This window comes from Siphateles boraxobius, unplaced genomic scaffold (genome assembly GCF_051911475.1).
Source record: "Siphateles boraxobius isolate OS27281-9 unplaced genomic scaffold, OSU_SipBor_1 77, whole genome shotgun sequence".
Lineage (NCBI taxonomy): Eukaryota > Metazoa > Chordata > Actinopteri > Cypriniformes > Leuciscidae > Siphateles > Siphateles boraxobius.
In genome coordinates, this window is record NW_027509205.1 from 22,750,001 (window position 1) to 22,762,500 (window position 12,500).

A 12,500-nucleotide genomic window follows, 5' to 3' on the forward strand; every position below is an offset into this window, starting at 1 on the left:
GTAAATCACAGAAAGACTCGATGATGGTGAGATCAGATCATACCGGCTGTTGTCAGGCTCCTTGTGTATACAAAAATCTCACTGGATTATTACAATTAATGGCAAAATTAATGTTTGGAAATGTAAACTGATATTTCCTACTGACTTACTACAGCAAAAGATGTAAATTATTTTTTGTAAAGATGTAAATGGCTTATTTTTTAGGGTGAAAATACTAACGTGCCTAAGACTTTTCCACAGTAGTGTATATCCAACCTTAAATGAAGAGCTGTAGGATAATATAGCTATGCGACGATATAAACAATTACACAGTTGAGATTTGCTATATAGGCTAGTAAAGTATCGCTTAACAGTGTTAGGGAAAGTTACTATTAAAAGTAATGCATTACTGTGTTACTTTGTATAGACAGTTATGTATTACGTTACTTTTTGCGTTACTATTTCTCACCTGGGCTGGGCTTTCTTGTTTGTTTTTTAATATCAAAAAAGTTATATCTTTGGCAAATGTAAAAGCCCTTTCAAATGTAAATTCACACCTGTACAGTAGAGGGCGCTGCTAAAACAAACCAGTTCTGGATTGCAGAAGAATAAACACAGAAGTTCAACATTTCAGCAATTATATTTCAGAAAATATATATTATTGAAAATTTAAAAGTAATGTGTTACCTGATTACGTAACTGGCGTTACTTATAATGTGTTACCCCAACACTGTCGCTTTACTTATGTATGGAGATAACTTTATATATGAGTGATAATAGTTACAAACTATACAGATAAAGTTGGACGTAACTTTATATAAAGAGATGTGCGGTAATATAGCTACATTTTGCGACGATATAAGCAATCACGCAATTTACTATTTTATTCTCCACTACACTAATTTCTCTTGCAATGTCTTTAGATCTGGTCTGTCACATTCACGAAAGGCGATGAGAGTGTGCACTAATTAATAGCCAAACGCAATCAGCATTAAAGCTGTCCTATTATGCCCTTTAACAAAGTCTTGATTGTGTTTTGGGTGTAGTAGGATATGTTTTCATGCTTGTTTGTTCAAAAATGCGCATTATTCACATATTTTAAATTATTACAGCAACTCTATCCCGCTAGTCTGGTTGAATGAGTCGTTTTCGAAGAAGCTCCTCCTCCTGAAATACGTGCTGTGATTGGTTAGCAGGCCCAGTCTGTCGTGATTGGCAGCGCTTAGTGCGTGTTCAGGAAATGTCCCGCGCCCTCATAACAGTGAGCTCTGCTCAGATATATTAACAATGGCGTCAATTTCCAAACATTTCGAGCCCGATTCAGACCCTGACAATGTTAACACACAAGAGTATCGTGCTTATTAATGGATTTCAAGCACGCATTTCAAAGGGGAACTCTCGCTGTTAGACACCATATAATAGCAAGCTCTGTGTTTTGTTACTTTCGATAATAAGCCAGGTGTAATCTTTCAAATTCTGTCTATTTGATCACGAAATTCAAACAATAAATGCCGTTTTGGCGCTCTCTGATGTGGCGTGACAGATCACTGTACTAGCTCCTCATTTCAAGCGGCAGCGCGGAGCGCGAGTAAACGCGATCATCTCTTCCTCAGTTACAGAACAAACATGAATGGACACCTGAAGTTATGTTGAAAGATACAGTACACTCACTGAAAGGCATCATAACTCGTGTAATCGCTCAATCAGTGTTTCAGCAGCGGGAAAACGTCAATAAAACAGCTCAGTTTGTCACATAGCATACATTTACCTCAGCAGAAGTCATCCAGTTCCTAGAGAAATGAACTGTTGCACTAAATAAATGCACTATATTAGCCTGTATATTAGGATATATTTTACTTAACCTGTTAATGATATCTTGATTATTTAATGTACGTTTAAAATATCTTTCATGAAAATGACAGCAACTGTGTAAATTATTGTATTTCAATAACGAATTAGAGTAAAAACATAAGTTAATGCAAAAACTGCCTTCTGTTCAGTTTACATGTTTTCATACAATGTGTTGGGTGTTAATTATTATATCTAAAAAATAAATAGCATCTGAATTTAGGCTAAAAGTCTAGGCTCTGTTGTTAACCTTTAATGTTATAGTAATGTGCGGGCTCCCTATATAGATAACAGCATTAGCAGATTTTTTTATTTTTTTTTATCCTTGCTAAATGTTTAATTGTAATTCAATTAAAGACAAAGACACAAGTTTTTCATCAAACCACTATTTAAAAAAACAAAAAAAAAGCAATTTTAGCTTTCTAAACCCCGCCCCACCGAACCGAGACGTCAAAACCGTGGGAAGAACCGAACCGTCAGTTTTGTGTATCGTTACACCCCTAGTGTTAATGGTGGTTATGCTACAAAACTGAATTCGTTGTGTGCACATAAGACATGAGGTCCAATGAGCCAGGGCTGGGCCGAGGTAGCAGGGGGCGGGGCGTGTTCGGTACGCCATGAGAGTATCGTGGGTTCTGTTTCGCGGTTTTTCGGTTCGGTTTGAATATCGTTACACCCCCTGTGTTAGTTGATGAATTTATGTATCTTTTAGTCATCGATTAGCATATTCTGTCATGATAATCTATAAATCTCGTTCCCGGAGGCGTGGTTTATGTAAATTTAGTGATGTCACTAACCCGGGAGGAATGGCGTGTAGTCCCTTCCAGTCGTTTGTTGTAGTCCTTAAAAATCGATTTCTGTAAATTAAATATCTCCCTTTGCTTCGAACTTTGAGCGTCGTAACTTTGCAGATGTTGTTTATGCTCAAACAGCAACATTACAGACTAACTAAAGTTAAAAAAGTGAAATCATAATCAACCACCCCTCTAACGCATGTTGTTCTTCACTCTTGCAGTTGTGGCGGTTTCGTCCGTGGCTCCTGGGCGATGCCGTGTGCAAACTCTCTGTGTTTGTGGGCGAGTGTTGCACCTTCTCCTCCATCCTCCACATGACGGCTCTGGGGGCGGAGCGATACCTAGCCGTGTGTTTCCCTCTCCGCGCGCGCATGCTAGTCACCCGGGGGCGTGTGCGCGTGCTGATCGCGGGGCTGTGGGCCGTGGCTTCGCTCAGTGCCGGCCCTGCGCTGGCTCTGGTCGGGGTGGAGCAGTTGGAGGGAGGAGCCAGTGAGTGTCGATGCACACAGTTCGCTCAGACCTCAGGGCTCCTGAAAGCCATGCTGTGGCTCTCCAACCTCTACTTTATTTTCCCGCTCGCGGTCCTGTCTCTCCTGTACGGCCTGATCGCCCGCCGCCTGCACCTGCGCGCACACCTGCACCGGGACAAAACACACCGCCAGACCCTGCGGATGATGGGTGAGCACAGAGGATTATGGGGAATAGTTCAATTTGACGTTAGATCCTTAAAGGTGCATTGTGTAATATTTAATAGGATTTGTTGACAGAAATGCAATATCATATACATAACTATGTTTTGAGTGGTGTGTAAAGATGTTACATAATAAACCGTTATATTTTTATTACCTAAGAATGAGCCGTTTCTCTCTACACACACCGCGGGTCTCCTTACATCGACATGTTTCTACAGTGGCCCTGAACGGACAAATGCGTTTTGTCACTGTTGTTATTCATGCAAAGCTAGCTAGCTAAAGTCAGCGAAAAAAACACTGACACAATAATGAACAAGTAACAATAATATTGGTAATAACATTGTTTTACTGAATAATGAAGTAAACTTAATTTCTTAGTTTACCTTTGTATTGAAACCTCATTGCTTAACTGGCTACTCTCTGCTGTCTCAGACGACGACATCACTTCCTGTAGGCCACCGTAACTTCTTTTGGTTGCAATTCGCAACCTCACCACTAGATGCTGCTAAAAATTACACACTGCACCTTTAAAGAAGTATTTTCGGTAACACTTTGTTTTACAGTGTCCTTGTTACATATGTTACATGTACTTACCATAGTAATAACAGTAAATTATGCATAATTACATGCAACTAACCCTCAACCAAACCCTAATCCTACCCTAACCCTATAGTAAATACATGTAGTTGCTTAATATTACTCAGTACTTAAATATGTAATTACACTATAACAATGACACCTTAATATAAAGTGAAACCCACTTTACAATAAAGTTCATTAGTTAACATTAGTTAATGTATTAACTAACAACAAGCCATACATTTGTTATAGTATTTATTAATCTTTATTAGTGTTAGTTAATAAATATCCAGCTGTTCATTGTTTGTTCATGTTAGTTCTCAGTGCATTAACTAATGTTAACAAATACAACCTCTGATTTTAATGATATTTAATGATAATGGATTAGTAAATGTTGAAATTAATATTAAGATTAATAAATGCTGAAGAACTATTGTTCATTCTTGGTTCATGTTAACAAAGGTAGTTAAATAATGTTAACTAATGAACTAAGTTTGTAAAGTGTTACTGTATTTTCTCAGTGTTATTTTAGTATAATTGACACTTTTTATATTTCGAATTAGTTTTTATTTTTTTTGTATTTTAATTTTAAAGTTTTAGTTATTTAGTTGTTTTTGTCATTTTTATTGTAGTTTTAAAAATTAGATTTTATATATTTTTATTTCAGCTTTAGTAGTACATTAAGTTAAACTAAAATCAAAGATGAGAAATATTGCTTTGGAAACTATAGCTGAAAGTTCAAGTTTGTAATACTTTATTTTAACATTTGTTTTTTTGTTTTTAATCTTCCCATTTTTCTTTTTTTTTCACAACGAATTTTCAGTGACATCAAATTGTCACAACCAATCACAATGCGCCTGGATTTTATTGTGCATAGAACGAGCGTGCTTTATGTGTTTTATTCTGACACTTTTTTGTCCTTTTTGGAGCATGACAGCGCAATTCATTCTTCACAATTAACGGTGCATGTCAATATAAGAGCATTTGTATTTGGAACTACATGAGGATGAGTAAATCAAGAGATTTTCCATTGTTATCTGATCAATTGAAGCCCATTTGAATGTGTTGTGTTGTTTGTTCGCAGTGGTGATCGTGCTGGTGTTCATCTCGTGTTGGCTGCCGTTCCACGTGAGTCGGACGCTGTTCTCGGTGTCGGACTCCAGCGTTAACTTGTATTACATCAGTCAGTATTTTAATCTGGTGTCTTTAGTGCTGTTTTATGTCAGTGCTGCTGTGAATCCTCTGCTGTATAACATCATGTCCGCTCGCTACCGTGCTAATGTCCTCGCCATGCTGCAGTTCACGGTGGGCCCCACGGACGAGCTGCGCCTCAGGGCCCGCACCTCCCCGCTCACCGCCTCTCACTCCAGCACACACTTCTGACCTGTGTGTGTTAGGCTTCAAACTAACTCTACACTGAGGTTAATTACCACCACAGTAACACAAGAACGCACTGTAATGTGTTCAATGGGGCCGAATGCTTGCTAAACACTGGAACAAGCATTTGTGTACTTTTGCATTTGTTTGTATTTACTTTTTGCATTTGAGTACTTTTGTACTTTTACATTTGTTTACTTTTACTTATTACATTTGAGTAATTTTGCATTTGTTTACATTTACTTTTTGCATTTAAGTACTTTTATACTTTTACATTTGTTTACGTTTACTTTTTGCATTTGAGTACTTTTGCATTCGTTTACATTTACTTTTCGCATTTGTTTATTTGCCATGTAGACAAACTCTGCTGAACAACAAAATATCAACAAATGGACAGAGCCTTTTAGCAAAACAATGTGTTTTAAGTTGTATTTATTGTGCTTGGTGGGGCTTATTTCATGGATATTGAATAAACGGCAGTTCTTTGTGACACTGTGATGTGTTTTATGAAAGCAATAGTGTATGAGGGATGAAGGCTCTGTGTTTTCCGGCTGCATGATATGATCAATAATTTACATCCCCGGCTTTTATGAAATAGATCTGCAAATACATTTAAATATCAGGTAAATTATTTCTACTTTATGATTTCTAAGCTTTTCTGTAGTTTATTCATTCCATCCAAGCTCGACTTAATTGCTTCTTTTGTGTCCTGAAGAAGATATTCTTATACATTTCTCAAAATGTCTTATTTTGTGTTCAACTGAAGATAGAAAGTCCGGATTGGAACGACATGCTCGTTTATGAGTGAACTTCTACCTCTAACATTTCTAACAGATTGAGAAAGCCACGCAATTGAATTTTTATTTCATCACTTTTGATTTCCCCATGACTGTTTAAATGCAACAAACTTATAGAAAGCAGAAGAAAAATCTGAACATTTCTCTCGAGGCGTATTACTTTTTTCACCGTTTCATCAGTTCTTCATTCGTTTCACAAATGTTGTCAGTCTGTCATTATTAATTAATGTTTGCTAAGGCACCATTGACTATACACCTAAAGTGATTTTCTCACAAGTTTTAAATGCTTAATTCCTCACTGAGCTATTTTGCTATTTTATGGTCACCATTTTATCAGGCACACAAAATAAAGGTTTCTTATTTTTATTTTACACAAATTATGATGTTTGCTCTTATGGTCACCACTTTAACAGGCACACAGAAAATATTCAATATGTACAAATTATTATTATTTCTATTGAAGTGCTCAACAAATAGACTAACATGTGGATTACTACTTCTGCCCCGTAAGAAAAAAAATGCATATAAAATGTTGACTTTTTATATCATAATTATCACTTGTGGCTGTCATAAATTGACTTCCATTAATAGAAAGCATTAAAACGGTTAATATAAATACAGAGTATTTGGCGGGTTTTAGCTCCAGGGTCTCCAGACGCGCGCGTGTGTGAGTGGATCTTGGATCTGTGACGTGTTCGGGTGTCGGTCCTGGTGTCCCGCGCTCGGGTGCGCGCCTGTGGTTCTGAAGAAGCGCGTGATCTCCCGCGCACACGCCGCGTATCCCGCACAGAACCGCAAACGGCTCCAATTAATTAACAGAAGAGTTTTCATAAGATCACGCTGTCATTTTGTGGTTATACACGGGTTTCTTGTATACAAACAATAGCGGATGCGCGCGCATCCAGGGGGCAAAAAAACTATCTGTTATGCCGAGTTCTGTAAAAGAACATTGTAATTAACGTAGATTTCGCATTGTTTGTAATTTCTTGTTGACTCAATAATAAACTGCAATTTCAGAGATGGATCTGTTTGTTTGTGTTTCATATTAATATAACATTATGTAAAACGTCCAACTGTTTACGAATCAAAATCCGGACATACTGTGATGCATGTATGAATTATCATGTTAGACTAAGTTAGTAATTTAATAGCCTCTATAGAGCCCGAATTTGCTTTTAAATAAGTTAACCTTGTTTACGTTACTTTACGACCTGCAACATATCATGACTGCCAGGCCCGGTTCTACGGGGGTGTTTGAGGGTGCTAAGCACCCTCAAACAAAAGTGAAAGCACCCTCAGATGAAATTTTTAATAGCCCACATGTAAACGAGATTTTACCGACAATAGAAACACAGAGGGATTTCACACTCATACATATACACAAAATAAAACCATTAACACTATTTTTCAAATCAGAAATTATTTCATAATGCTTTATGCATAATGTTTAATGCATTTGATTGGTTGTGTGTCCTTTCGCGATCGTTATTCGCATAGGTGAAGCTGTCTCTTTAATTGCCCACTTTGCTTGCGTGTGTGCGTCCCGCTCAGGAAATTCGTTAGCTGACTTTCTGAGACGGGGCTTTAGGTAGCCTAAAAATATTAATAGTCCATTGTTAATCATGGACATACGAAATTGGCTCAAGCAAGATATAAATGTAAAGGACAAAAACTCGTACAGGGCATTTGCCCCCATATTTAGAATTTTGGCCATTCTAGCTGCATTTAAACCGTGCAGTAAATCACTGAATGCACGTGCCATGGTCTGAACTATATGGTAACATCACAGTATAGGCTATGTGTGGCATGTTTTTGTTTGTTTTCTGCAAAGTGAGGGACATAGGCTACTCGATCATGCCAGATCGTATATCGTTTAACATAAAAGCAATTACAATATTGTCGTAGACAATAGGTGTCGATCAGCCCTATTTTGAGGTAGGCCTACTATTTTCAGACTGATAACAACTTTGGGAGCCATTTCCTATGTTTATGTAAGCACCCTCACTATTTTCAGAAGCACCCTCAGTGATTTGGTTCTAGAACCGGGCCTGATGACTGCACACATAGGCTATAACGTTACTTTACTGTAAATCAAAGATTTGACGATGGATTATGTGGGAAGTACTACCTCCGACCGTGGCGATTATATTAAAAAACTTACTCTCAGCAATGGTGAGATCTTGCCGGATCCCTATACGCAATACCTGACGATCTTTGGATTGTGGATGACAAGAAGTGGCCAGCAATTGTATGGCCTGATATATATATTTATATATATATATATATATATATATATATATATATATATATATATATATATATATATATATATATATATATAGCCTAATTGCCTAATTCAGACACCAAGTGTGTACAAGAGAAATGATTAGAGCGTACAAATCCCTTGATGCATACAACTACGTGCTGTGGTCATGTGCAGCTCGTCAAATACTTTGATGCTGCACCGGATTTTTGCGTGTTGAGGTCAGATGTGCTCCCTATCAAAGGCAAGGCATTAAAGTCCCCATGAATTCAAAATTGACCATACTTACTTTGTTTGCCTAAATTGATCGTTTTGTTGTGAACAATTCATCCATGCAAGTCAATCCACACAAAAAAATTTTTTGGCTTCGTAATCTTTAATCAAAATCTGAAATTTCCCCTCCCCTCTGCATTGGAGGACCTTCCCTGATGACGTAGGTTTGACGGTTTGGGTGTCTGCTTAACATCCGTAACGACGCCCCTCCAACTGACAGTACACAGGCTGCCTGTGTGTTTGAATGAAACACCTACTTTTCTAGATCCAATCAGGTGCTAGTTGGAAAAAAAGCCACGCACACTATTTTGCCTCATTTAGTATTCCGTTTCTCTCGGAAATACGTCACAACACTGGAGAAAAGTCGTTTGCAACTTCCGGTTCACGGGGACTTTAAAGCCAAGCCTTATGGTGCCTGGGTGTATGTCCATAAGGGCCTTGGTTACATCATTACGGCTAACTGCAAATGCATGGCAGGGTACGTCTATCCAAATGTATCTGCCATCAGAAACCCTTTACTCCTCCGGTACGAAGACCGCGGGTCTTTTGCTCCCTGGCTGCGTGCGCAAGCAGTGATGACGTCGCCGAGAAATCCATGTATACGTTGTCATTTTATTTTTTTACGTTCTTGATTTTAAATATGAATTATTATTACCTGTTGACGGGCAGTGCTGCAATTAAATTTGATTTGATTTTCTTTATAGCGCCAGATTACAATTTTTTATTTTATTAAACAAACTAAATAGCACACAAACAAACACTTGTACGAGCGCGGGCGCGGGCTGTAATGCACTCACTCTGTGTGTGTGCGCGTTGCGGGAGAAAGAATAAAACGATTCGCGGGACTCCCACAAACTAGAAATATCTAGGAATAAAACATATAAAAACTAATACATTTTTATTCATCTGTTGCAGAAAAGCCACACGAACAACTAAAACAAAATAAAAACGATTTACAGGCCAGAGTTTCTATTTCTAAAATGTTTGCAGTGTTGAGCGATTTAGCCAATCACAGACATATGTGTTGATTTCTTGAACGCAATGGCCAATCAGAAGCATTTAAGATAGACTCCCCTCACCGCTCAAAACGGACTTTTTGTTCAGTGCTGAATTCTGTATGCTGGCAAATCCTCTAATTATAACAAACAAATTGTATATATTGTGAAAGATTCATTGTGCAGTCATCTTTATTGATAATAACAGAGATGTGTGAGATCGCGATGAACTGATGTCCGCTTTTTAGGAATTATTAAGGGAGCGCATTTTGCTTGCAGTCATGCCAAACCATGCACACAATATCTGCTTGCTTTTATGTTATAACACAAACGGTGGTTTGTGTGTTAATGCTTTAATAATTTATTTTATTATAATTTTAAATAATTTATAAAATGCAGTTAATATATTCATTAAAAGAAACAAATGAACACCATGACTCCTTTAAGTGTTTGTGTCTGTAAATTTTCCCCAACCAACCCAAACAACCTTATACATTTTGTGGAAAATAATAAATTTTTAGTGTAATTGAACAATTTGTATATTGACCCCCCAAAATAATACCTTGCCACCCCTTTGCCACCCCTGTTTTAAAAGTCTAGCTCCGCCACTGCTCTAAAAAAAATACAAATAGTTTTAGAAAATTAAAATGACATAAATAAATAAATAAAAAACTCTCGTGCTCACTGCAGTAGTAGCGCGGGCATGGATCAGCAGCGCGCGCAACTCTCCGATGCACGCGTTGATGCGCGCGCGCATCTGTCGCTCCATCAGCAGTTTAGCGATCTTAATACGAAACATTTTAAACTCACAATAAGCAAGCCGGAATCAAATATTTAAACACGAAAGAGGGAAAAAATGCTTTTACCATAGACCTGTGCGAGATCCTGTTAATTCCAGCACGTGTGATTAAACGCTCTTAAAAATCTCCTCAGACACGCAGTTTGGAAAACAGTTTTCTTGTGTCTCTGGATCATCGATGGGATGTCCGTCCGAGACTCCGGTGCCGTTATATAACCAGAGCAGAACAAAAGTTGAGTGTTGTTTCATTCCGCCCAAATCTGTGGGTGTAAAGTGTGTTTTATTCATAAGGGTTTAATCTGAGGCCTAAAGCTCTAAAGGGGTCTCATCCTCCTGTCAATCATCTATGATCTTCTGTGATTGACAGCCCCCGGACGATCATTCCTAGAAATGCTGCTGATTTGAAACTCTAGAAATGTTGCGTATTTATGAACTTTGCAATGGTTTCAAAATCCTGTGATCAACCCTTCCTCATTTGTGTTTGAACTCGATTTGAAGAGAAAATGCAACAATTTTATCAGGTGGCGATTTATGAATTCGTAGCCTACAATGTGCTTTGTATAAAAACGTACCAAAAAAAAAGGTTTAGAACAAAAAAAGTTTAGATAAAATAAACATGAAGCTCCACCCATAAACAGAACTTTCCCAAATTTGCCGAAATTTAAAAGATACGAATTGCCATGAAAGCTGTAAGCATGTTTTAAAGTCTCAGTCACTCATTTTATAAGTTAAAGTAAACCTGTGATTATCAAAATGACATAAGCGTTTTTTCCTTGAAAAAAAATCTTCATACCTTAAAATAGCTTGAATTTAAGAATAGAATAGCATATATAAAAATGCAAATGAGCCCCGCCTCCACTCACTCACTCAGAGATCCACTCGTTGACGATCACACGTTGATCTGATTGGTTACAAGCTAGTTTGTGACGTCAGAAACACCAGCGATTTCAAACCGTGTTTTTGAGACTGTCTTTGGTTCACTGCAGTTTTAAAGACACACTATGCAAGATGTGTACCTTAACATAACAGCTTCAAAGTCATTTCGATGGTAAACGAACTCGTAGTAGGGAAAAACCAGCAATGCAAGTTTGAGAGGTGAAAATCTCGCGAGAATCACGACTCGCTTTACGGCACGACGTCACACACATCAACAACATATGAAGCACCCTCTATGGAAGATACTACACTAGCGCGCATTTCAGACGTGATGGCAGACTCGACGAAGGAAAAAACGAAGCGCGCGCGGTCGGAAGAGTCTAGGAAAAGGAAACGAGAATCTGAGGAACCGGACTCGCTCAGGCTTTCACTCGTTGGCGAGAGATAAAACGCAGCACTGGATGCAACAGCGATGCTGACCTGGCGATCTTGTTGATGGACTAGTAACAAGCCCGGATTACCCAATGGGCATTATGGGCACGTGCCCAGGGGCCCATGCGCACTCGGGGCCCAAGTGAGGGGACTTTTTTTTTTACATTTCTGATGACGGAGCGTATATTTGCACTAAGTGCCTGTCTTTTTAGCAAAAATACGCCTGTCACTCAATATCTACAGTGGCGTAGGGCGCGAGGTGCTTGAAAGCAGCGTTCGACTCGAGTTCGAATCCGCCTTATGCCGAACTCGCTCTTCTCCCTTTTCCCAACACATACGAGATGTAAAATGTATAGCCTAACATAAAGGTCTCTAGTGTCATAGTGTCAACGAACTAAAATCAAAACCGTGATATGGCTTTGTGCCTTTATAAAACAGCACAAGACTTTAATTAAGTTGCCTATATAGGCATTCAGTTTGTGCTGCGTGATTTAAAGGAAAGTGCGCACTTTGCTCACGCGATCAGCATTGCGATCTGGTGTTTCCTCCAAAATAAAAGCTCAAGGGTTTATTTCTTGCAAGTGAAGAAATTAGGAGAAAAGTATTGTAATTTTCCTGTGCAATAGTGTAATGTAAAATATACTTTTGAAATATTCATTTTCATTTATACAGTACATTTATAGGCTATAAGGATTTTACATCATAGGAATAATTATATAAATCATTATTACATTATTATAATAATTGTTTGGCATCCTAAAACACCAGTGATAATGTAATGTAGATGTTTGAGTCC

The 12,500-nt window shown here is 38.1% G+C and overlaps 1 protein-coding gene across 1 annotated transcript in view; it reads left to right on the forward strand.

Annotated features, from left to right (window-relative positions):
• The window catches only part of LOC143725989 (growth hormone secretagogue receptor type 1), a 7,608-nt gene extending 2,333 nt beyond the window's left edge, over positions 1–5,275 (forward strand). The window contains exons 2-3 of the mRNA XM_077218940.1: positions 2,843–3,299; positions 4,977–5,275. Coding sequence (XP_077075055.1) covers positions 2,843–3,299; positions 4,977–5,275 — 756 coding nt within the window. The remainder of the gene's footprint in view (positions 1–2,842; positions 3,300–4,976) is intronic.
• The last annotated feature ends 7,225 nt before the right edge of the window (positions 5,276–12,500 follow it).